The 24,503-nt window shown below is 44.3% G+C and overlaps 3 protein-coding genes across 7 annotated transcripts; 1 reads left to right on the top strand and 2 right to left on the bottom strand.

Moving 5' to 3' along the window:
* On the bottom strand, positions 437-13,572 carry CEP104 (centrosomal protein 104). Of its 3 annotated transcripts, none has more exons than XM_021374611.1 (22): positions 13,484-13,572; positions 12,497-12,623; positions 11,745-11,918; positions 11,307-11,445; positions 10,751-10,816; positions 10,337-10,413; positions 10,014-10,182; positions 9,638-9,796; positions 9,078-9,332; positions 8,046-8,249; positions 7,343-7,510; positions 6,507-6,680; positions 5,458-5,634; positions 4,988-5,194; positions 4,773-4,889; positions 4,380-4,416; positions 3,870-3,942; positions 3,366-3,474; positions 2,954-3,092; positions 2,415-2,482; positions 1,484-1,574; positions 437-578 (listed from the first exon to the last, which is right to left on the bottom strand). In XM_021374611.1, the coding sequence occupies exons 2-22, from the start codon at positions 12,607-12,609 to the stop codon at positions 442-444; spliced, it is 2,853 nt and encodes a 950-aa protein (XP_021230286.1). In that variant the 5' UTR covers positions 12,610-12,623; positions 13,484-13,572; the 3' UTR covers positions 437-441. The 3 variants fall into 3 exon arrangements, 2 of the variants coding, with proteins under 2 accessions (XP_021230286.1, XP_021230285.1); XM_021374610.1 differs by lacking the exon at positions 13,484-13,572 and adding an exon at positions 13,115-13,465; XR_002432317.1 differs by lacking the exons at positions 437-578; positions 13,484-13,572 and adding exons at positions 1,906-2,053; positions 13,115-13,465.
* Positions 13,507-18,034, top strand: DFFB (DNA fragmentation factor subunit beta). 2 transcript variants are annotated; one of them, XM_021374612.1, is made up of 7 exons: positions 13,507-13,721; positions 13,807-13,920; positions 13,990-14,178; positions 14,793-14,872; positions 15,062-15,235; positions 15,464-15,564; positions 16,057-18,034. In XM_021374612.1, exons 1-7 carry the CDS (start codon positions 13,538-13,540, stop codon positions 16,271-16,273), a joined length of 1,059 nt encoding a protein of 352 aa, XP_021230287.1. In that variant the 5' UTR covers positions 13,507-13,537; the 3' UTR covers positions 16,274-18,034. The 2 variants fall into 2 exon arrangements, with proteins under 2 accessions (XP_021230287.1, XP_021230288.1); XM_021374613.1 differs by having other exon boundaries at positions 13,557-13,721; positions 13,794-13,920.
* Positions 17,909-22,203, bottom strand: C20H1orf174 (chromosome 20 C1orf174 homolog). Of its 2 annotated transcripts, none has more exons than XM_021374614.1 (3): positions 20,376-22,203; positions 19,600-20,088; positions 17,909-19,243 (listed from the first exon to the last, which is right to left on the bottom strand). In XM_021374614.1, exons 1-3 carry the CDS (start codon positions 20,565-20,567, stop codon positions 19,136-19,138), a joined length of 789 nt encoding a protein of 262 aa, XP_021230289.1. In that variant the 5' UTR covers positions 20,568-22,203; the 3' UTR covers positions 17,909-19,135. The 2 variants fall into 2 exon arrangements, with proteins under 2 accessions (XP_021230289.1, XP_021230290.1); XM_021374615.1 differs by having other exon boundaries at positions 20,502-21,268.

The raw sequence follows: 24,503 nt of genomic DNA, 5'->3' as shown, positions 1-24,503 counted from the left end.
CCATCGTTCACCCCGTGAGACACCAGCTGTGTCACCACAGCAAGGAGCAGCCCGGTGATGAGGGCACAGCCTCCGTGCTCACTGCAGCTGTAAGCGCACGCTCTCTCCCTATTAGTTCTGTACTCTTCAGGGTTTGGTTTTGGCTGTTTTTGAAATAAGAGGAAGCAGTCTCTGAGCGATGCACGGCCTTCCCTGCGCGCCGTTGGGATGAAATCCTGGAGGATTCACACCTTTCTATGGGGACGAGCACAGTGCTGCACAGACAGCTGCCAGCAAGCCACGGAGCAATGCTCCCAGGCTGCTCCAAGCTGACAAACATCCTCAGGTATTCATATGTAAAAGATGATATAAGTCGGTCAAAATGTTTCAACAACCATGAATAAGTACGTGCCCAATTATTGAATTAAAAAAAAACAAAAAAACCCCACGATACTTGTCCTGTCATCGTTTTGAGTACGTTTTGCCAGAGGTTTTATTTGGGCCTCCTCTTGGGGTGGGGATCTTGCTTCCTAGAGAGGGAGGTCGAGCTTTTGTTCGTGAAGGACTTGGTTTCTTTAAATGGTGGCCACCTATTTTGCCTGTGAAGAGATCACACAGGTCATTACTTGCTCTTGGCTGAGCCCTGAGTTTAACTGCATTCGCTCAGGGCAGCTGAAAGAGACAATTTAACAGTTCTGTCCAGGAGCTCGGAGTAGCTGTGAAAAGCAGCCATGAGCAAAGCAAAATTCAGACAGAGTTTAACTCTAGCAACGATCTGAGCACAGAGGGGATTAAACAACCCTGAAAATAAGCCTGAAGGGCAAACAAGTTGTGGAGGATAACAGTTTTGGTGCTGCCAGCAGTGAAAATAGCTTGTTTGCTTAACTTCTGCGTTCGTGAAGCAAGAGGATTTTGCATGTGCCAAACAAGCAAAGACAACTTTCAAGATTCTGCCACGAGCATCATTTTCTCTGTGCTGCTGAAGAACTTGCACAGTCAGAAGTTCTGCCCAGCTCCTGGTTCCCACTGGAAAAGGAAAAGCAGCACACAGCACCAACTGTCCAATTTGTTCTGTGCTCAGGATTAGATCAGCATCCTCTGACTGGACACTCACAGCCAAAACAGGCTCTCAATTCACTGCGTTAGTGGTCAGGAGCTTTCTGGAACTGTAACTGGTTAGCATCCCTGCTGGTTGTTCTATTCATGACCATACTATTAAGTAGAAGCAAGGCTGAAATGATCCAGTTATCAGATGTGCCAGATTCCCCTAGCAATTGGCCTTGAAATTACTGTTATTGAAGTTACTGTTACCGAATGATTCAGAGAACTTGCTCCCTAAGTATGCTGAGGTCTGTACCAGCATCACAAATACCAGTCAGGTTACCCAAATGCAAAAAGCACGTTGAAAATGCAAACAGCCACCTTGCTCTCAAGGCTGAAACACTTTCCTTAAGCAGGGGCAACACAGCAAAAAAAAGAATAATCATGACAAAAAAAGTCTTACCAGGCTGCATCGGAATAGTTTTATTTAGTGAGGACAGCCTTCGTAGATTCATGTCACAGCCATCCGTGCCCATCAGGTGTGACTTCCAGGCCTAACATCAGTTAGAAAGAAGTGATATTAGGAAACCAGCAAGGTTAGCCACCCTCCTACCTACTCAGTCCGTGCACATACACTATCTGAAGCACAGGAGAAAGTGACATGGTAATAGTGAAGCATTCAGTGCCCCTAAAGAATATGAACTGCTAGTACCAGAAAATATGACAGCAACTCCAAACTAGAGGCCACGTGAGGCTTCTCACAAGAAGAACGTGGGCAGAAGTAGGGAAAAAAATACACGTTCTCCAGTTTCAGCTTCCACATACATTTCTCAACAAACATTCTAGCTTTGGTTACAGTGTTCCATAATGTTACATATTACATACATGATATTAGATGATTCGTTTCAAGGGCTGAAATATGCATGCTCAGTATTTTCTGAACGACTAACTTTTGATGAGCCACCAGCAATTATTTTCAGTTGCTGAAAGAACGTTCTGGAGCTGGCACGTTAAGAGATTTCACAGTAATATGCTGTTCAAGGAAATAACATGCAGAAAACAGAGAGGGGCTATCTCAGCAACCCTGATGATCATAGCTGGTCTTGCTTACTTTCTTAGTGTCAATTTTTTCTTATATCAGCAGCATCTTAATGCTGACTGCCCTGCTGGATGTGCTGCCCTGCATCGCCTGTAGCCCTGTGGCTCTCATATACACCTGGGAGGGCAGAAAATCCAGTTGCAAACACAGCCCCCTGTGTATGAGAGAGCCATTACAGACCCTAGCAAGAATCCAGGTAATTTCTTAAATCTTCCCACGTAAACCAGTGTTTGAGGAGGACAAAAATTCAATCCACGACGTAACAAAATCAGACTAACGTGATAAACAGCCTTACCTCCTCTCCAGGAGAAAAGTTGCCATGGCACAGTGGGCAATGGTTTGCCACATTTTCTGGTTTGGCAGCTGAAGGGATAACACAAGTTCAGCTAAGACAGGCTAGTTTCAAATGTCCAAGGAGGATCTGCATAACAAAGCTCAGAAGACTGCCCTAGGATTAAACCAGCTCCTAGCTTATTATCGTTCACTGCTCTGAAGGAAGTCTGATGTTTAATGATCATTTACATCCCAAGATCAAAAGGAACATGGGTAGCTACCACCACAGTGTCTGGCCCTTAAATTGCAAGCATGTGGCACAGGCTTTCTCTTCTGTTCTCACTCATCCTCTCCACATGCATTCATGGAAACAAAGCATTTCAAGCACTGGAAAACACAGGGTTTTTGCCAGACACGTTCTCTCCTGGAAACAGACTAAGATTCTAAATCCACAGTGCAATACCTAAATAGAAGTGGTCTGACTTGACAAAAATATACAGTACTTGGATGTTTGACTGATTTGGCTTTTGAAGTTCAACCTTCCTGTTTAAAACTACTCACCATTGCAAGTCTTGCTCTTAATATGTTTGGGCAACTCATCCTTCAGAAAGGCTTCACTGCAGCGCTGACATTTCCCAAAGCTGTCCTTCTTATCACACTCAGTCAACAAATGCTCTGTCAGGCTTGCTATTTCTACCACCTGCAACAGAACAAAGGTACCCGGGATTTGTACTGTGCTGAGCAAACAGGAACAGTATTAAAACAAAGCTGCTTCTGTGATTTGTGGAAGCTAAACATCACTTCTCAAAGTGACAAATGGAAAAGAATGAAATAGTAGTGCAGTTGGTGATGTATTTTATACTACTGCTCTTTTCCAGAAGCACACAGTGCTGAGAATTCACCTCCTGTAGTAGTAAACACCTCGTCACATTAAAAGCAGAATAAAAACTGCTCATGACTCGTTATGCCTGACCTGTTTGCAGTGCTCGCATCTGGTTAACATGGGACAGCGTTTCCAGTAGTGGAGATCCAGTCCTTCCTCTGTGAAGGCTTCATTCCTTTCACCACAAAAAATGCATAAACTGGGGGAAGAAGAACCCAAACAAGAAAGCAATCAATCAAACAAAAAACCACAACAACAGTAACACCCTACATGGCAGCGGATGGCCCCCACTATTCTCAGAAACCACTCTGTAAAGCAGACTTTATTCTCTCTGCATAGTGCTGATCTGTGCTTTTTTTTTTAATCCCACCAGCAGCTATTAAGAAAACAAATTCAAAGCACTGCCATCCAAGTAGTTAAAAATCAACATCCAGGATTGCTTGGTGATCATTCAAAATCTGTTAGAGAAGATTTTCTTTTCCATTGTTTAAATGCTGACGTTATTAGCTTTGATCTACTAGAGAAATGCTATTATTGTTATTAGCAGGTTATGCGAAGTACTTAAGGTGATTAGAAGCTATTAATCTAGCTTACTTATCCAAGTAATTTGCAACAGAGGAATGATCATCTGGAATCTCTGCTGCTACAGGCTGGGGACTTTTGTAACCTGCAAAAAAGAAAATGGGAATATTCCTTGTCCTGATAACAAAAGCAACAGATCTAACACAAAAGTACTGCTGCCACGTAGGTAGCAAGCACAGAAAGGCAGCGTGCCTGTAAGGCAGCCAGCTGCACAGCAATCGCTTCAGCAATCTACAGTAACAAAAGATTTTGTAGTGGTTACTTTCAGATGTAGTAGGTGATTTCTTTCAGGTCAGAGAGAAGCCTAAAATGCTTTCAAGACAAGCCATTCACATTTCTTACTCAGCATTAACTGGTTCATTGGTGGTGAATTTTCTTTTGTAGATTTTATCATGTTACAAGGCTGAGACTCAGCCAGTGCAAAGCACTCATGCACGATTTTAAAGAAGATCCAATGACACATCAAGCATCTACAGTGCTTCAAGGACACCTTGATCCTTAATACTACTTGAAATTACCTACCTTGATCTTTTGTCTTCTGGAAATCAGACTCTTTTTCCTATGGAACAAAGAATTTTTTTAAGTCAGAAACGTCCTTCGTGACTGTGATACTAACCAGGGAGAAAAAGAACAGACTTTGATTTTTCTCTGGAATTAAGGGCTTAGAAGCAGAGCCAACACTTCACAACATTCGTGCATCAGGTTCTAAAATGGGATGGATTCCAATTTCATATTTTGTCACAAAAAAACAACTCAGGATGAAAATCAGAGAGAGAAAACTCCCCCTCCCCCTTCCACGTCCCTCACCCCTCTTAAAACTGACATTACTTGTCTCCTTGCAAACTATCTAGCATGGGATACTTGAGGAAAACCTTTAAATTATATATATCAAGACCAAAACCACAACAGCCTAACCTTTCCAGCCTGAACTTCTGCTTGTATCTCCTTTAGAGCTGCCAGCTGACCTTGCAGAACTTTTATTTCTTCCTTCTTCCGTCTCTCTGCTTCTTCTGTTGCTGCCTTTTTTTGTGCCTGTCAAGACAATACTCTTCCCATTATGAAAGTTTCTGAACCATCTGTCATGCAGGAGGGTCTGCAAAACAGAAAACATCAGCAATCTTCTTCCTTACCCTAATTTCAGCTTCAGAAAGTTTACCATCTATTTTAGTAAATCCATCAAAGAGTGTTTTATAGAGAACAGTCTTGCGAATGCTTGCATCATCTGGAGGAAGATATTCCAGCACAGCAGCTTTGTGTTTCCTGTACATATCGAAGACAATCCGCAGCGCTACATCACGAACCTCATAAACTCTGTGCTCCAAAGCTCCTGTTGCAAACTGAAGACAGAAATACATTTTTAGAGAACTTTTTTTATTCCTTTAAGATGATTAGTACACTGTAGCAGGAGAAATTTCCATCCCGTTCTTTCCCTGAACAATTTGGCACTTAGTGGTTATTCTTTCCTCACAAGGCTGTGTGCTACCACCTCCAGCAGGCTCAGAAATTCTCTTTAGTGCTTCACCAAGCACTCCAAAGCAGACCAACACAAATCCAACAGAGACAGAAAGGAACTTCAAGCGCTGTTCACTCCGACTCCTACCTTCATGACATTGCTGACGGTAAACCCAGAGTTTTCAGTTCCCATCTCTTTCAAGAGGCATTCAACTAATTCCACTTGACTCATTGCCAGATGTGTTGGGGAGTTTGGTTTTAAGGGTTGAACCAAATGAACTGGAACAATCTGAAGAGGTTTAACTTCGCTCCACAGCGCCATTTCCTGTAAATGTACAGAGGCAGGGTGCGTGCAGGAACACTAAATGAGGGAGACAAACTGCCTTTGCAAAGTTCATCCAAGTTACTTAAAAGGAGTTCAGTAAAATGAAGTAAGAACTTCACTGAAATGGAGCTGCTTATTTGTTATTCCAGCAGAGGTAAGTTATTTCTAGCTGGCACCTTCCCTAGAGAACTGCTTATTAGGGCAGTGCATCATGCAGCAGTAGTGATACAGAGTAAATGCATTCTCCTTCTCTTGAGGCCAGGGCTCCCCTACAAAGGTGTGTTTGTGACCATTTCCTCACCATCTTCGAAACATTCAGTTCCAACACTACTGTAAATAAGTCAAGCAGTAGTAATAAAGTAATCAGTCACTCCTGGGGGCTCTAGTGATGAACCAGAGCATCTGACACCTTGAAGTTTCAGTTACATCCCCCAGTGAAAAGAATTCTTTTTCCTTCTCTGTACGGATGCAATCACAGATAAATAACCCAGAGGCAGCAACTCACCTACGTCTCTCCTGGGACTGAAATAACACACTGTCACACAGAATTATCCTTCTAAATTCCACTGGAAAACAGTGCTGTAATCCTCCAGCAGATCTTCACAACTGTTCTTTGCCAACATTTAACATGGAATGGGCTGTGCCTTTTAAACAGGCATCTTTTTATGCTGTTGTTGACTTTCACAAGGTATGCTTTAATTATACACTGCAATGGACACTAAGCTGCTGCTACCATTTTGCCTCCCCTGAGGCCCAGCCCTTCACAGCAGCAAGCTCTGCACTGACATCAAGCCGGGTTAGATGCCACCCACTTGTAACCTCTGTGACATTCTTAATGCTAACCAAACTGCAATGTGAAGAAAAACTCCAACCTGAATAAATTTAGAAGCCACGAGGCGAAGGCGGGATGAAGAGTCTCCTGTTCTGGAAAGCAAACTTGGAAGCGTTTTTTCCACACAATGAAAAGTTTCTGGTTTTCCCAGTTTATGTTTTGGTACGTATTGAGTAATGATCATTTTTAAAAGTTTCAGGGAAGCTTGAAAAACCTAAATTAAAAAAAAAAAAAAAAGAAAGAAGTGGTGACAAAATACCATGAAGAAAAAGCACAAGGACAGTATTTACTGCATCAGCAGTTGTTTCTCAAGCTCATTACCCAGCCCAGGCCAGCATTTTCCATGCTGCTGAATGCCACACTTTGCACAGCCCTTGATGCTAACTGCAAGCTGACACTGAAGGGTTTGGGGGGTTTCTAATTGTTTTTTAAAACTCATTGAACAGTAGTTTTACAAACTACAGTTTGTAAATTATTAAAGGCGTCTTAACCACATAGCTCTACACATCTTTTCCTGCTGGTTCTTCACTGGACATGAAGTTTGTACAGGATCCAGTCTGTAGTGATCACAATTTAAAAAGCAGAATACCTGGTTCCTCTTCTCTGTATGCATTTCTTTACATTCCAAGTACAGGAACTCACATTTTGTTCCACTGTACTTCTACTTGAAAGAAAAGGCAACCATTTATAGCTTGTCACATCATTTTTTTTAAATGGTATTTAAAATTATTCTACTTTAGTTTGGGATTTACTGCTGAGGAATCCCATTCCAACACCGAGTGAGGCCTTGCTGATTTCACTGGGACACAGCAAACGTAACACATGGAGCAAACTGCAGCCTAGAGACCTTTTCTTATCAAACACATCACTACTTACCGAAGATACTATGTCTTTTATGGCTCTTCTTACAAGAAAAATAGCAGCCCTCAGCATGTTCTTTAAGTCCTCCTTTGGAGTGCTTACTGACATTTCCATCAGCTTCTTATATACAGCCAGTAATGCATCTTCTCGATACGACCAACTTTTGGAATATGCTCCTGAGACCTGAACACAAAACAAGATTATCTTTTAAAAGGTCAGTACTGATATTTCAATATTTATATACAGAAACAACCTCAAAAGAACACATGAGCTGAAGTATCAAATCCCCAGGCATTTTCCAAAGGAATCTGGAGTTTATTGAAAGAAGTGTTTCTGCACTTATATTTTTGAGAAATGCCTGGTAAAATGGATTAATAGATCAGGCTCTAGGAACCACTTGAGACACAGTAATGGTTTCTCTCTCTACAAAAATCCCTTTCCAGTGGCAAGTATTCTGGTGGGGGGGCCACACTAAGGCAGACTACTAGATAATACACACTTAACAGATTATCAGGTAATCAATCCTAAAAGCTCCAGGGTCATATCAATGTCAAACCCAGGCATCCGTATATCCGCAGTCAATTTGTAATTTCAGATTTTTAGGTAACATCTTTGAACATGTAAAAACCATATCAGTAATTCTCCGTGGACTGAGCGAAAACCAAATAAACTCAGAACAGATCCCAATAATGTACGTGTTTATTTTGTTGTTCTTTACCAAAGCTTCTCCAAAAACTTCAATAGCAGGGCTGGCCTCCCTCAGTGCCTTCTCAGTTAGTGGTTCTGGTTCCCCAGTAATGCCACTTCTTGGTGTATTACTCACGTCCCCTTCAGTCTTCTCTGGCTCAAGGTATCTAATTGCTTCCTCAGAGTGCTTACGGGTGGCTGGAAGAGGTCTCTCATCATAAGGTAAAAATTCAACCTAACAGGGAAGATAAAAACCTGCTATTCCAGAAATAACTGAGATGTGACGTTGCTTCATCGTTCACTGGATTTGCCTCACTTCAATTCTCTTTTCCTTTCAAAGCAGTGCTGCTTTGCAATTAAGTACAGATACTGAAGTTTCCATAAAAATATCATGAACAAACAGAATCAGTGCTTTTAAGTAGTACTTATTTCTTACATATAGAATACCATAAAACACACACAAAATGCCTTTTGTGGAAGTGCACACAGTTACAGAAATCACCTGTTGGTAGGCAGCCAGCAAGTCACAAGCTTTATTTGTTAAATTATTTTATGTCATCATACTATTAAGAGAATATTACTGCTACAAAAGTCATAGCAAGTCTTCATGAGATTTGCCAAGACTCTGCTACTTACCTTGCAATCACATTCCAATAAATTTGCTCGCTGCTTAGATACCACATGGTCTCCAAGAAGATTTATTAAGCCACTAATGGAGCAAGCAGACTTCAGCTGCCTATCCTGCTACCAAATAGGCTGTGAGATCTCTGGGTAGTCATTTAATATCTATTTTCTGTTCATCCATCTGTAAGTCAGATATAGTCTCTCTTTTTTTTTTTTTTAACCTCAATCTAAAGGAATATTTTTAACAGCTTTCAAAGAAATTCAGAAAAGAGAAAGGCCAATACCAATTATTAGATTGGCAATATTCAGCAATACAGTTTCAGTTTCAGATGCTGTACAAGCAATGAGAATAACCACAACAGACCTTGTTGTTTTGGAAGGTTGAATGCAAGATTACTTGCTGCAGAGATTTCTTTGGCAACAGAGGCACATTACTTACCTCTTCTTGGGAAAACACTTCCCTAGAGGTTGCAGGATGAGACAGAGTGGGAGGAGTAGACTGATGGCGAAAAACAGGCTCAGGGGAAGTGGGTTCTACTGGCTTCTCTTCCAGCAAATACTCTGTTTTCCACAGCTCTCCCTGTGAACTTTGCAATTCTGTGTTCTCGCAGGAAGGTGAATTTGTAGCTTTCGTGGGCTGAAGGCTGTCATCATAAATCAGAGGCTCTACAGACAGTTCAGGTAGCTTCCGAGTCTGAGAAAGATTTTGGAAGAAAGGCTAATATTGTACTAAAACCAGTCATTACATTTACAGTTTTGACAGGAAATAATATTCCGCCTCTTTCAAATAAATGTCAGACTTTGCTCACAGGTATGTAACCATTTCCACTAGATGTAGCTTTATGAAACAAAGCCTTTTGTTGGGAAAGCCCACAATCCAAAGAAAAAGCTTATCTGTCTAATGACTCTCATTCCCTGAATTTATTTTGGGTGCTCGGCCATTTCTATTTACAAAACTCACGTGACAGAGCCTCCCGAACCAGGAACAACTGCACCCACCATCAGCTCTGCATCCAGAAGGTCGTGGAGCTGCAGTTGCTGATAGACTTTCAGGCGGTACGCTTCCATTTGCTGCTTTTTCTTTTTAGCAAGATCATAATCCTCTTTCTCTACAGCGTAGTGTTTCTCTACTTCGTACCGTCCAAGTCGTTCCCCTACCTAGAAAACATTTGAACAAGTTACCTTGGGATCACGTTATTATAAACACACATCTGCATTATTTCCAAGCAAATTATTAAATCAAGTCACCTGAATCTAAAATTCCTGTTTTTACAACATACTGGAAGTCATTACAATTCCACATTAATGTTAGTGATCCTTGATGGATCAGTGGAGTACCTCTTGGCTTCAGAGATGAACAGTCTTGTAACAATACCTTCTGCAAGTCTGCAATAGCTTGTTTGAGTTTCTTGGCATAATCATAGTGTTCCTGATGGACAGCTTCACGCTTCTTCTCATCTAGTCTGCGTATTATCTGAGCAACTTCCGGATCCTGGTACATGTCAAAAGCCAAATCATCCAGAGGTGAAATGGAGTCAAGCTTCCTGAAGATACAGGGGAAAATAAATAAATAAACTTTCAGTCTGAGGGTGGGTGCTCTCTTTTCACTAGCAGAGAGCTAATAAAAATATAGAGACTGAGAACTAAGTTAGACCAAGAAGATGTTTTGGCAGGGTATATGCAAAAGTATATCTTTACCCCAGGTACGTTCCATCCAAGGCAGGATCATCTGATTTACTTCCTAAGTAGTGGTCTATCAGCTTCTCTCTGGAAGGCTTTGTGGGAAAAAAAAAAAAATCTTAATGCATATTCATCAACAGTATGTATGTTCAGGATAGAAATTCTGACTTACAATTGTTTGAGTCATACTAAAATGTGAGAATTTTAAGAGAGTGCAAATGCAAATGTTGCAATTAATTGTTTTAATTTTTGTATCCACAAATTAGGCTCAACTTTTGAGATCCTTCTTACTTCAAAATTAGACGTAAATCGATATACAGCAACTCTGCTGAAGGATAGAACTACCAGAAGATGGATGCATTCATTATGCCAAGAACCCTGCAACTGCATACATGTAGCAACAGTAAAAGCACAGGGATGCTTTGCACTTACATGATTATTGCTGTCACTACCGTAGTCTGCTGGATCTCCAATAACATTTATAGCTACTAGGGCAACCTGAGATAGATGTGAAGAAAACGTGAAGGCATAAGGTCGTTATTCTTTTCTTACCTTACAAAAATTGAAACAGCATGCTTAAATACACACACCCAATCAGTCACTAGACAGCTTGTGCTGATAATCCTCCAAAATCTTCACCATCTGAGAATTATCAAGTAGGGATTTACTTCAATTCATCTCTCTTCTATCTGCTCCTTGCTTTTACTTAAATGTAGGAAAACATGCAATTTCAGTATTGTCTACAAACTTACCTTGTCTTCAGCACAGAACCTGTAATGCAGCCTAAAACTCAAAACGAAAGGTAATGATGGAATCTGCACTTGAGTCACTTGCTCTGGATAATTTGCATGCATTTGGTCATGAATAAAAAACTCAGGAGCTTTCATCAGCATTTTTAGCTTCTACAAATTAAGGGAGCTGATTTCTATGCCCACTCTGTGCTACTGAAGCTTCACCTAGCTCACAAAGTAAGGACAACTCAGCTTACCTGACTGTACAAGTTGTATTTATTGACATAATTTTTATGGAAAATCAGCTTCAGGTACTGGCCAACTGCATCCATATAAACAGATTTTAACTCTCGAGCTTTGAAACCCGTCTTTTCATTGTCTGAGAGAGGGACATAACTGAGAAAGAAAATGCAGCAGTAAGTAGAGGAAACGTACAAATACCAGGCTGTGTTTTGGCTCCTCAGCTAAGTATTCTGATTAGGTTTAAAACTCACTCATAAATGAAACAGCGTGTTGTCATTTACAAAAGTGTTCACCTGCATCATGCCTCTTGTAGAAACCAAAAAACGGATTGACTGATTTTAATCCATTGATTTCAACGTGTCTGGATAAGCCCCAGTTTCCCCAGAGTGCTTATTATTTCCTTCTGAGGCCTTGATTAAGGTAATACAACAATTCAGAGCTTTCAGACTCACCCCAGTCTGTGAAACCTCTCTGACTGATAAGGAGCAAAGTATTCAGGCAAGCTTTCACTGATGAAGAACTCAATTTTGCTTGAAATCATGTACTGGTGAGCAAGCAGCTGCAGTTTTCGTATTCGACATCTCTCCACCAACTGCAGAACGATTTCTTGTGGATACTGACAGAGTCTGAAAACATACACAATTTTGAGCCATCTTTTTAAAGACTAATTCACTTCCAACTTGAATAACATTTAATTATGAAACTGTCTGAAGTTGTTATAGTTTGCCAAGGTTACAAATATTGTAGAAACAAAGAGCAGAAACATTTTTCACTTCAATTCATGCATGTGTCTGTTAAAGTGCACTACTGTTGTGGTTTAACATAGCAGTATATCAGACACTAGGAAGAAAAATGACTGTTCCAGCTGAAACTAAGACAACTACATACATCTAGAGGACATGCTGAGAAGATTGTAGCTTTAATACCAACTCAAAGCAATTGCAAACTCCAAGGTGACAGTCAATAACAAAAATAGTTCTTTTTATTCTTTAAAGGATTCGGTTTAAATGCACCTCTAGGTGTAACCAAGGCTTTTTTTCCTGCAGGATAAGGATTCCATGGAGTTAAAGTAACTTAGATGTTTTGGCTTTATAACCAGTTTGGTCTTACATGCAGTAAACCAGTCTGAACATGCATGCTACGTCTCCCACTCCATGTAAACTCAGTGCTGTAGGATTAAGCATGTTCCTCTCACTTGCAGTACCTTGGGGATCGCCATCCATTCACTGTTGGAGCGTGAAACATCAGCTCTTTTGCACTGAAGCCATCTTCATGTCCTGATGAGCTAACGACTATAAAACCAATCTTGTGCGGCATCCTGCAGAGGTGAGCTAGTAAAAACAACAACGTTTCAAGCTGAAGCTAATACCTAGGAGGGCAATAAAAGAACACTGAAACACTGCAGTCCAAGAATTCTGTACTGAAGTCCGTCAAAGTCAGCAGCTGATGACCGTAAATCTCAATTTATTTAATACTAGCACCATAAACTGCACCATATTCTTACGCTAGTGCTTTATCAGGACTTAGTAAAGTGAGGGCTTGGCTAACTTATTCAGCAGTTTGTCAGTAAACTCAACTGAACCATCAGACCGTGTAAAAAGCCAGACGCCCTCCTGCTTGTAAGCTCCCCTCAAGTCCTGAAGGACTAAATCTAATAATCCACGTCAACACACAAATCTTGATGAGCCCAGAAGCTTCTCCTTGCTCCTCCCGTCCAGCTCTTGGACCTTCTCAGCAATGCGAGATCCCACCCCATGCGTTTGAAAGGGGAAAATAATACTACCAATAACAAAAGACCAGGATCAATTTAGGCAGAAGTTACCTAGCACCATTTCACAGCCACGCACATCCCCAAGCCACGGACAAACACACACAGCAGAAGGGAGCTGTGACAGCAGCACGGAGATCACCGCGATCCCCCCCTGAGCGCCCCAGTGATGTTAAGGAATTCCTTTCCGCCCCTCCCTTCCCCGCTGGGCCTCAGCAGGAGGCGGCGGGAGGGCAGCGCCTCGCAGGCCCCAGCGACACCGGCTCGGGAAAACAGCCCCTACCGAGCCGTACTACGGCCCGAGCAGCCCTGTAGCGGCCCGGAACACCGGGACAGCTTAGCACAGCCGCTCGAGGGTAGCTCTGAGACCGGAGGGAAGCGGAAAAAAGCGACCCGGTCAAACCAGGCCCACGTCGCACTCACCTCAACGCGGCTTCATCGCTCGTCACCGTAGCAACGGCGCGAGCGCCGCCACGCATGCGCAGCGCTCACCGCGGGCGTCAACGTCGCGCATGCGCACAGCGGCGGGAAGGTGGCGGGTGCAGCCATGGCGGCTCCGCTGAGGGGGTTCCGCCTCCGCCGCCCCGGCAGCGCGCAGAAGTTCGGGGCAGCGGCCGGGAGCCTGCGTGGGCTGCTACGGAAGGGCTGCCGGCTGCTGCAGGTGCCGGCCGGCGGGGGCGCGGCGCGGGGGTTAGGGATCGTTTGTCTCGGTCCCCTGTGACCGCCCGGGCAGCTCCCGTTGGCAGGCAGCCGGCTGTGCCTCTACGAGGACGGGACGGAGCTGAGCGAAGCTTTCTTCCGCACGCTGCCGCCGCAGACGGAGCTGGTGCTGCTGAGGCCCGGGGAGAGCTGGCACGGCTGTGAGTGCGGAGCGGGGGGCGCGGACGGGCGCGGCGCTGCGGGCTCCTAAAGGCCGGCTCCGTGCGCAGGCTGCGGGGACGTGGAGCGGTTCCTGGCCGCCCTGTGCAGCCGGACGGACGCGGTGGTGGAGGCCGCGCGGCGGCTGCTGGAGGACGAGCGGGCGCCCCGAAGGCAGAGGCTGCTGGCAGATCTCATCCACAACCTGAGCGGGGACAGCGAGGCCGAGCGCCGGGACGAGGACGGGAAGTGGTTCGAGGGTGAGTTCTTTGTCGTGCTCGCGTGGAACTTCTTGAGTGTCGGCTTGTACCCGCTGCCCCTTGCCCTGAAAAAAGCCTGGCCCCATCCTCCTGCCGCTGCCCTTCTGGTAAACATTGGTCAGTTTCCCTCTTGGCTTTCTCCTCCCCTGGCTGAGCAGCAGCAGTGCTCTCAGCCTTTCCCTGCTGGGAGATGCTCCAGACCCCCACATCTCTGCAGCCCTCCACTGGGCTCCCCCCAGCAGTTGCCAGTCTGTCTTGAACCGAGGAGCCCAGAATTGGGCACAGCGCTCCAGATACAAAGAGCACAATAACACGATTCGATAGAGCAAATTCTCAGCTACAAAACACTGGTTTTTGGCACAGTCACCACCACTAGATGTGCGTTTTCAGCAGTGATGAACAACAGCCTGCATGTCACAGCTGACACATCAACCACTGCTCTCACAGTAGATGGGCTGTGTGGTTCTGTTAAGCCCTGACAGCAGGATAGCCTTGAACCAGCCAAAAAAAAAAAAATCTGCATACTGAGCTTGTGAAAAGAAGGGATAAGTGCACATCTAAGCAGATGCACGGAGGTACTGTACTAAATTACAAAATAATCTGGTTCTCTCTAGGTCTAGAATCTCGTTTTAAGAACAAATCAAGCTATATGCGGTACAGCTGTGAAAGCAGAATACGAAGCTACATGAAAGAGGTAAAAGTTTCCACTGAAGTAGCTTATTTTAAGCTGCTACTAACAACAACTGTGACTACATGTATATTAAGTATATATATATACACATAAAGTACTCCTGTACTTAGTATATAGCATAGTAGTTGTAGAAGAGATACAACCTACTACGGATGCCAAGGAATAATTGTACTTTTTTTTTTTTTTTCTTAGGTTAGTAATTTTATTTCAAATGTTCATCCTACAGCAAGAGATGCATATAAAAGGATACTTGACCTGATGTCGGATAAACTGAAATCTGTGAAATATAATGGCAGCTACTTTGACAGGACGGAGGAGGCGGCAGCAGTGCGCCTGTGCACGAAGGAGGGATGGTTCTCTTGTCAGGTAGGTTCAGCCCTGCCCCACAGCAGAGTCTCAGTTCTAACAAGCAGCAGTGACAACGTTAAGAGGAAGGAGATGGTGAATTCAGTGCTAGCATAGAGAAGAGTTGAGTTTTGGTGATGTTATCACCTGTGTCTGGTTGTAGTGAGCAGAAGGTGCATCAGTCTGGGACTAGGACTGAGCTGGGATGACGAGCTGCGTGCCTTTCATTGCAGCCACCTTGTTTTACAGGGCCCTTTTGACAGAGACGACTGCCCGTGTAAGCATTCAATCAACCCCTACAGTAACAGGGAAAGCAGAATCCTCTTCAGCACCTGGAATCTTGATCACATGTATGTATAAAGCATTAATCCACATTTACCTGTTTCATGCTGTTAATCTTCAGCAGGAAAGATGAAGCCATCAAGTATTTCCCTCTTCCTTCCCTGCACTATGAACAGTGCGCTGCAGTAAGAAATGCATGAATGCTGCGTGTGCTTCTGGTCACATAAAATCCTGAAGATGTTACAGTGCTGTCTCTCATTAGCTGCTTTGTTTCTGTTCAGATCTTGTTTGCATGGGAATTTACCCCTGCTCCTCACATCATCCTTTGTGCAGGATATCCTCCCTTCTATACCTGTCTGTGGCAAAACCCTTCAGACCTGTTTCCAAGCATTGTGCATTTTTGAAGCAAAGGGGATGTGCTAATTTCTTCATGAAAACATGTTAAACCTAGTTATGGTGAAATAATGCAACTTCTGCCTTGCTCTAAAAGGAAGATGGAGACATATTGTTGTGAAAACAAATTTTGCTAGCAATATTGTTTTCTCTTTTGCGTTCTGCAGAATAGAAAAGAAACGTAGCGTTGTCCCAGAACTGGCAGAAGCTGTCAAAACACGAGATGGAAGAGAAGTGAACTGGGAGTACTTCTATCAGCTATTGTTTACAGTGAATAATCTAAAACTTGTACATATTGCTTGCCATAAGAAAACCAATCACAATCTCAGCTGTGACAAAACTAAAATTTACAAAAAAAGGAAGCAAACCCATGAGATTTCATAGTGCTCTCTCCGGAAGCAACTTCTGCTTTTCACAAAATCATGTAGGATGATATAATTTCTAAATAGCTCTAGTTTCCTTAAACAAAAATTTACTTAGCACGTCTCTTCTGCCAAGGACTTCTTCCTTTATCACCTCCAGTGCATTAATTGAACTGCAATCTCATAAAGCATGCTTTCAGATTGTGCCTAATTCCCCCACCTTAGATGACACTGTGTGAAGTGTGATAATCTGACTCATAGCTGCAGTGTGCAAAAATGAGGCCAGAGGCTGCCACTGATGATACCTTGTGATTTCTTGCTTGCTGTGATAAATGTAGGCGCAAAATGCACGGTACAGAAACTAAACTTACACAGAACATTTCTTAAAAATGATCCTGAGTAGATTAATACTCACGAATGAATGTTAAGCCAAACAAAGAATACGTTAGGGTAATTATTCTGCTCTGTGCCTTTACCAGGAGGACAGCCACTGTATCCCAGACAGCCCAAATGATTCAGTGGCAGAGCTGCTGGCTCTTCTGTGCCAAAATATCTGCACTCATCCGTGACCATTCAATTTACTGTTGCATAGATGCAGATGTTCTAGAAGGAGTTAGCAGGGCTGTGGTGCATATTTGCTTCTACCACCCTTGTGCTTTGTCATCTTTCCCACTGATTTCCTTCACCTTTCAAACAGTCTTTGCCTCTCTAGATTGAGCTTTCTTGCAGCGATATATCCAGGCTTATTGTACAATAATCATGCTTGTCTGCTGCCCCAGAGAATACTGCTTCTGTAAAACACTCTCTACCTCTCAGGTAACAAAATACAAACAGATCATTTTTTACATTTTTTTTTAAATATCAGCTGATAGCAACTGAACTCTCAGGGATGAGCATTTTTTAAATTAAAGAATAAAAGTAAAATCACTGCCATCTTTCTGTGTGTGTATGTGGAGGTAGAGGTGCATGAGCAGTCAGTAATAAAGTATAATGCAGCACGACCACTGCAGACTAGGAAGACTTAGCACAGGAAAAGGTGCTTATTAATTAAGTAGTGGATATTTACTAGATGTTAACATCATTAACCTTTAGGGAAGTTCTGGGTGTTTACTTTGGTTGTTTGTTGATTTTTTTTATTTTTTATTTTTTTGCAATTTCTTCCTATCACTGGTTCTCTTTCTTATCAGATAAATTCATCTAGTTCAGACAGGATTATTATTAAGATAGTATTGCTGCATGAGTCCTGACTTGCCAGGACTTGGAAATGCAGGAGCTTTGCTACAGACAGTGCTAATCAAAGCAACAAATTCAATCCCCTTCCCAAACATTTCAACATGAGAAATAAGCAGATGCATTTTTAGTGAAGGAGTTCCAGCACCAGTGAATCAAACCTTCCTGATCATCTCACTGAACATATCAACAGGAACAAAGGTAAAAATGCACGATCTGGTGTGCTGGTATTGGGGAAGGAACCACAGTGAAGATTCTGACAGCAAGCACTGTGCTGTCAGTGTGGTACATCTCCTACAAACACCATTTTGTGCTGAGTGTGTGTGTGTGTGAAGATAACTGCCTAGGAAAAAATAGGCAGCTAATATGTCATTTAAGGAAAGCTGGGAGAACTGCTTTGCGATGGAGTTGTGATGAAAACCATGAATGCACTAAAATGTTAAGATTTTTTTCAGTGTTACAGACTTGAGGGGAAAAAGGAGCCAAGAACTAGCACTGACAGAAACAATACATCAACTGGAGTGGGAATGTGAATAAATTAACATGTCATGCATATACAATTTGTTTGGCTTAAGATTTTTGAATGTTCAACATACTATAGCTGTAGAAATTAACATTGATTTAAACCATCTGCTGATCATATTTTCTCTGTATTTTTAGAAATAGTTTCTTCTGCGTTTACAATAATAAGTATCTGGGATCTTCTTGCATAATCACACTTCCAAAGTATTAGCATAAACACTGGATGAGTTAGCAATTCCTGAAATCATGTGAGGTTGCTCATCATCTTCTAAAAATGCAGGCCAGAAATAATACATTTGAAGGACAGACCCGTATCTACTTGGCCATCAATACTTGTTTATCTACCACTAAAGTCCTCCACTGAGAGATTCTATTCTGCCTTGATCACTGTTTACAAGATTTCTCTTCATAACCTTTGGAAGTCAGTTGAAAACACTGAACAAGCTGCATTACAGAGCTATTAGAAGGGCACTGCTTACAGCTGATTTGGTGGAAGGGGGAAGCCATGAGCTTCACGTGGTTGTTCAGAGAACCAAGGAGCAACAAAAAAGTTTAATGTCCAGAGATGAAAAAAACACTGAATTCATGATCACATATATGCATTGAGTTTTGCCAGCAGAATTGCATTTTAGAGGTTAATTGCTTCTGGTTTAGAGGTAAACAGTGCAAGAGAACTTGCACAACAGATGCTGGTGTCCCTCTTTGAACTAGGCAAGTCAACTGGCTGCATTACTAGCAAGATGCTGTAATGGCAGACATCACAGAAATAAAAGAGAACTGTCCTAAGATGATAATTTTTTAAAAATAAGTGAGAATAGGCCAATTGTTCGCTGTAAATATGAGCTCAGATTTGTAACAATAGGAGCTTATATTTTCCATGCTTTTTTAATAAGTACTAGTGATAAACAATCAATTACAATTTATGTCCAGTTCTCTGAGAATTCAGTCAAACTCTGCCCCAGAAAACTGGGGAGGAATACTGTATCTGACAACTGTAGAAATAGACTCTACCCATTCTCTAAGAAAATGCAAATACTGACACATCATGCTAGTGATACAGCCAACCACTATCACACTGTTAGAAAACCAAAGGAAAATGAAAAAAAAGTTTCCTTTGTTTTACAGTTTGCTGCTAGAGAACGTCCTCATCCTCCTCCTCATCTTCCTTGGCGATGAAATGCAGCCTTCTGTATTCCCGCCTGCTCATTGTTGTGCTCGGGAGTACAGCTGCTAGCTGATCCTTTAAGAAAAAGATAAAAATCATTAAGTGAAGCTGCTGCAAATGGCAGACCTCCTACATATCCAGCAGTTCCCATTCTTCCTCAGTCTCAAACATGAGGCATTAACTCACATGTGGAAGTGGCATTTGACTAAGCCCTTAGAGCGTGGAGGGGAGCCTGTATGAACCAGCCACTGCTTGTGGTCAAAGTGAGGGCTGCCATTCCCTCTGCAGTCTTGAGAAGGATGCAGAGGGGATGAAGTCCTCCACAAATGAATCCTCACTGCTCCCACTAAACACTCATTAAACAGATTAAAGAGGAAGGCATCACTTGTCCAAACATATATAATGTTAAAGGCAGACTCTCATCATCTTACCTCCATAAAGTCAATATTTCCAAAGAACCGATCCAGTGGCATTGGCTGGTTACTGTCTTCATCCAAGAAAGCACTGTTATCCAGTTCTGTTGCTTTCTTAGGGATGTCTCCATCCTTCAAGCTGGTCCCTTCCGAAATCGCGCTCTCACAGCTGCTCTCCTCCTCTCTGCAGGCACCATCTTGCAGATTTTCACTGCTGTCTGTTTTTGAAGGAGCACTACTTGATTTCACTGTGAACGGCTCTGAAGAAGCATCATGTTCCTTCTCCTGTTTTTCTCCACTAGTTTCTGGAATGCTTTCATTTTTTTTCGGTTGAATTACATCGTGGTCTCCTGAATCTTGTGAGGGGTCACGTTCAGCAGGTGTTTGAGGTGCGGGAGGGTTCCCAATCCCACACGTACGGCCTTCCAGTCCTGACTTCACCCGACTGTTTTTTTCACATTTTAGCCTCTTGGAGGGCCGTTTGCCAGCTGCTTTGTGTGAAGAAGTCTGTTAGAAAGAAAAAAAAAGCCCCTGAAGCTTAGTTCAAAACTGCCTAAACACATCAGCAGCCAGCTCGTGAGCAGCGCAGGACATGGCTGACCGCCGTCCTCATGCCGTTCAGGGATGCTACAGACCACAACCAGCGCACAGAACGATACCACCTGCCGGCCGGGCCCCCGCCTGCTGGCAGCACACGGCACAGCCTCGTAACACAATTAATTACGGACCCCCAAATTAACTCTGTGGCACACGGGTGGCAACAGGCAGGACAGGTGCCAGCCGGGGGTCCTCACCGCTGAGCGCTTCCCCATCGCTCCGGGCCTCCCCGCTGCCACCACAACGGCACCGCGCGGCCTCCGCAGCCCGAGCCGTCCCCAGGCGCTCCCCGGCCCGGCCCGGCCCGTCGCAGCAGCCCTCACCTGCCGGCTCCTCGAGCCGCTCGCCCCCCTCGCGGCCCCGGCCCGCGCCTGCCCGCCCGCCGCCATCTTGGGGAGGGGCGGCGTGCCCGGCGGGGTCCGAGCCCAGCGCTGCGGGCCGCCCTTCCCCACAGGAGGGGCGGGGTGAGGCCTTGAACTGCCGGATAACGGCGGTTGAGCCGCCTGTTGCTGAGGGGAAACGCAGCGGCCAGCTTTTCTGTTGGAAAAAAAAAATAAAATACATTCGTGTGCTGGCAGTGTGGGTGATAAGCACTTCAGGTCTTTCGCTTCTCACTGCCTTCTTTCTGGAAGCTTTGGTTCTGAGAGGTGCATTGGGAAGTCATTATCCAGCTGTGCCTCTCGGCTCGCTTCCACAGCCTTCAGGGAACGAATGGTGTCAGGAACACAAATCCCTCTTTCACTTCAAGGACTCTGAGGAGAGCAATGAGTTTGCGTAGCAGAGCAGCACACGGGTTTAAGTGTGTCCTCGCTGGGAGGCGAGGCAGATCGCTGTGGGCAGCTCAGGCCTATGGCTCTGCCCATAGCACAAAACCCCGTGCCTGCTTTCTGTTAACTCTGTGCTTTGAGGACACGATGGGGATTTCTATAATTCTGCATGGATAATGTGCTTCCTCGCTTCAGAGCCATGCTGCAATTCTCTGCGGTTTCAGGCTGTTACCTGTGCTCGTACCCCAAGCCAACAGATAACATTCCCATCCGCGCATCCTGGCCTGAAAAAAAAAAGACGAGCAACAACTTAAATCTCAGAGATGTGGCAACAATATTCCTCTGAGGATATTCAGCTCAGATGTTTTTTTCCCAACACCACAACGCCTGCAGAGGTTCTAAAACAGGCCTGATGCGTTGTTTTGCAGCTTTGCTCAGTGCTTAGGGGTCTTCTGTGCTTTGTTCTGTGGCTGAGATGATTCATATTCTCCTCCAAAGCACCAAAACTTGCTCCACTGTCAGTGTTGTTGCTCGCAGCCAAGGAATACAGATGATTGTTTTTATTATACAGTGAAAACTTATACTGCCTCGTAAACAAGAGAGACTGGAACTGGCTGCAGAGCAGCATTTCTGCTGCTGCTGGAAAACTTGGTTGCCATTTCAATTTCCTCTGTGAACCGAAAATAGCAAAAAGAAAAAAAGAATTTTGGAGATGTTAATGAATAGTTTCTATAACACTGAGGTGCCAGACTCTGCCAGGTGGCCTCGGACACGTCCAAGGGACGCACACCTTGCACAGACAAAGCCAGATCACCAGGGCTTAGAATCAGCATCATAAAGGTTGGAAAGACTACTGAGATCATCAAGTCCAACCATCAACCCGTTGAGCTTCTTTGCAAAGCTCCTGGATTCTGTGCACTGCGTTCCCTCTCAATAACCTTCCTTCGTGGGAAAACGATGGCAATTTCTCAACTGCAGATGTTGCATTTTCTGATCCCTCTCTGAGAAAACATCCATCGCAGAGTGCAGAGAGGCTCCCAGGAGAGGCAGCAAGAACCCCCTCAGAGATCTGCCCACGTCCCGGCAGCACAGTGCCACCTGAGTGCCTTGAAAGACTGCACAGAGACTGCCAGCAGCCAGCAAGCCCTTAAAGAGAAGCAGAGCGGTGCAAACTATTTACATTAAATTCACATTTCCACATAAAAGAGGACTTAGTCTCAACAACATTAAAAAGTGGTTTTTATTAGAATCTGTTGTCTAAGCAGGCAGGCAAAAAAAAAAAAGGCGATTTTCTGAGCTCCCTCATTTTTATGAGAGCTGGCTGGCGGGTATGAAGCAGCAGCTGATGAGCTTATTGAGCAGGAAAGGAGGCTCGGGCTGTGAAATTCGATGTGTAAATTAGCTTCTTGCAGCACTTGTCTCTGTGCCTGTCACTTCCACCAGTGTCTCTGTCTGTTATAATCCTCCAAGTTCATTTGGTTAAACATTAGTGACATGCAAGGGACAGCAGCCAAAAATAATGTTGCCTGTAAACGTAACGGCTGCAAACTGTTGAATGAGAGATCTATCAAACTAACCAAGCATCCAGCAGGAGCACAGACTGGTCTTTTCCTGCTATGGAAAAGTTATTTTTAGTTCAGGTGGCTGCATTCATTCTTCTTCATTAGTGGCACCTGGGGAGAAAGCAGAATGATGTTGCACCACCTCCCAGCTGGGATAGTGAGACCTGGGCTGCCGCATCCTTCTGCCCACTGCCCTCAGCCTGCTTGCAGAGCAGCTCCAGCAGGATGGATTAGCTGAGCGGAGCTTTGGAGACACAGCTTTTCCCCATCGTTCTTCCCAGTTGCACCACTGCAACATTGTCATGCCAACTCAGGTAATGACAGTGAAAACTGAAGTGCTGATCTGGAGCTCCCAGAGCCACTGTCTCCTAGAGGAACTGCTGATGAGCTGATAACCCAGCCAGAACTGAAATGTCTGGGGGAGCCTGCAGCCCTCTGACACCCGCTGCCCTGAGCAGTACCATCCTCGGTGCCTCTGCACCGCTCCAATCCAAACAAGACCTTTGTATTCATTACTGAGGAATACTCACACCAGGATCTAGAGAGACCGTACATAAAAACAGCAGAAAAACCGATGACATATAATTAAATGTTACACTTGCCACATGGAAAATCTTTTTGAGTCTTATTTTAGATGTCTAATATCAAGAACCAAACACGGAGTGGCAGAATCTGAAGATAATAAAACAGTACACTGGCTTTGCCAAAAAAAGAAATTCATTACTTTAATGAAAACCCTTAAGGCACATGTAAGAACCCGGGGGTCCAGAGGAGCAGCCTGCAGCTGGCAGCTGTGCTGCTGGCCTGGCTGAGCCCTCATTGCCCTCTCTGCAGCTGGCACAGCTGGGGATCCTGGCTGCAAGATCTTCCCTGCTTCTGGTGCAAATACCTGGCTTTTGTAGCTGTTTCTAGTGGTTATGCAGCAAACCCTTCCCCGGGCACTGCCCACAGGTTCATACTCTTCCAAAGGCTCCAGCAGCTTCGAGCAATGTGGATTTTTTAAAGCGTTACGCAAAACCCAAGTAAATCTCTCCCAGCACAAAACACCCCACTGAGACCAGTCCATTGCGCCGGGTCTGGTTTCACTGCTGCAGCAACCCAATGCAGAACAGCAGCTTTACGGATTTTGTTCCAATTCCACCTAATAGCTGCATGAACAGCAAACAAGTTTTCTCCTCCGGGTGGGGGGCTGCAGACGCTGGGGGTCACTGTTCCACCGGAGATGCAGCGCGGCCGTGGGAGCAGCGGCTCCTGCCCACTGTCATTGTCACTGCCTGCCACGCAGCGACCCGAGCCCAGCCTGGCACCCGGCTGCCCTCCTCCTGCCCCCGGCACCGAGCTGCAGCCGCGCTCAGCCCCGCTTAGCTCTTCTCCCAGCGACAGGCAGCGTTTTGGTAAACGTTCTCCATTATTTAGCATTGTTTCTTGGGGAGATTAAAAGCGCTTCGAGTCGACGTACCTCTCCTCCACGCACACCTGACAATGATAGAAGAGGCTGTTTTACAGCAGGCTCATTAAAAATAAAAACACTGTGTTGATTTCAGCAGCTTGAATTACTTAAGCCGGTGTAATGGGATAAATATTTGATGGCGAAGTTTATTAGATTTCCACTGATATTATGTTGCGGCTAAAAATATACAGGATTCTTTAAAGCCTGCTTGGTGTCTCTGAAGGGAGGCAGTTGGAAACCTGCCTCTGAATCTGCCTGCAGGGATTGCTTTGGGATGTGAACAAATCATCTCTTCCCTTTTATCCTCTGCAGGTACCAGCAAGCGTGTTCTGCTCCCACTGGAACGAGCAGTCCCTGCCAGGCACACAGAGTAGCAGGGGCCATGCTGCAGCTGCTGGGAAACAGAAGATCGCCAGCATGTTTTACATTCTGCACTTATTTTGCAGGATTGTACCCAGCACATCCCTTTGAACCCAGCTTGGGACGAGCCTTGCCGTTCAGCGCAGCGATGCCCACACTCCTGCTGCAGCCCCATCCTAAAGCAAA

The sequence above is a fragment of the Numida meleagris genome, chromosome 20 (assembly GCF_002078875.1).
Source record: "Numida meleagris isolate 19003 breed g44 Domestic line chromosome 20, NumMel1.0, whole genome shotgun sequence".
Taxonomy (NCBI): domain Eukaryota; kingdom Metazoa; phylum Chordata; class Aves; order Galliformes; family Numididae; genus Numida; species Numida meleagris.
The sequence above is the reverse complement of the archived record's forward strand: the minus strand, read 5'-3'. Positions and strand labels throughout refer to the sequence as shown.

Excerpts from the sequence above, each read along its gene's own strand:
- CEP104 (XM_021374610.1), bottom strand. Across the intron at positions 4,417-4,772 it reads CAGAAGTTCAGGCTGGAAAG|GAAAAAGAGTCTGATTTCCA; the intron begins GTTAGGCTGTTG and ends TTTGTTCCATAG. Across the intron at positions 1,575-2,414 it reads ACTTTTCTCCTGGAGAGGAG|GCCTGGAAGTCACACCTGAT; the intron begins GTAAGGCTGTTT and ends AACTGATGTTAG.
- DFFB (XM_021374612.1), top strand. The coding sequence starts at position 13,538 with ATGCGCAGCGCTCACCGCGGGCGTCAACGTCGCGCATGCGCACAGCGG. Across the intron at positions 15,236-15,463 it reads AGGGATGGTTCTCTTGTCAG|GGCCCTTTTGACAGAGACGA; the intron begins GTAGGTTCAGCC and ends CTTGTTTTACAG. Across the intron at positions 15,565-16,056 it reads ACCTGGAATCTTGATCACAT|AATAGAAAAGAAACGTAGCG; the intron begins GTATGTATAAAG and ends TGCGTTCTGCAG.
- C20H1orf174 (XM_021374614.1), bottom strand. The coding sequence starts at position 20,567 with ATGGCGGCGGGCGGGCAGGCGCGGGCCGGGGCCGCGAGGGGGGCGAGC. Across the intron at positions 20,089-20,375 it reads CGATGGGGAAGCGCTCAGCG|ACTTCTTCACACAAAGCAGC; the intron begins GTGAGGACCCCC and ends TCTTTCTAACAG. Across the intron at positions 19,244-19,599 it reads GAAATATTGACTTTATGGAG|GATCAGCTAGCAGCTGTACT; the intron begins GTAAGATGATGA and ends TTTTTCTTAAAG.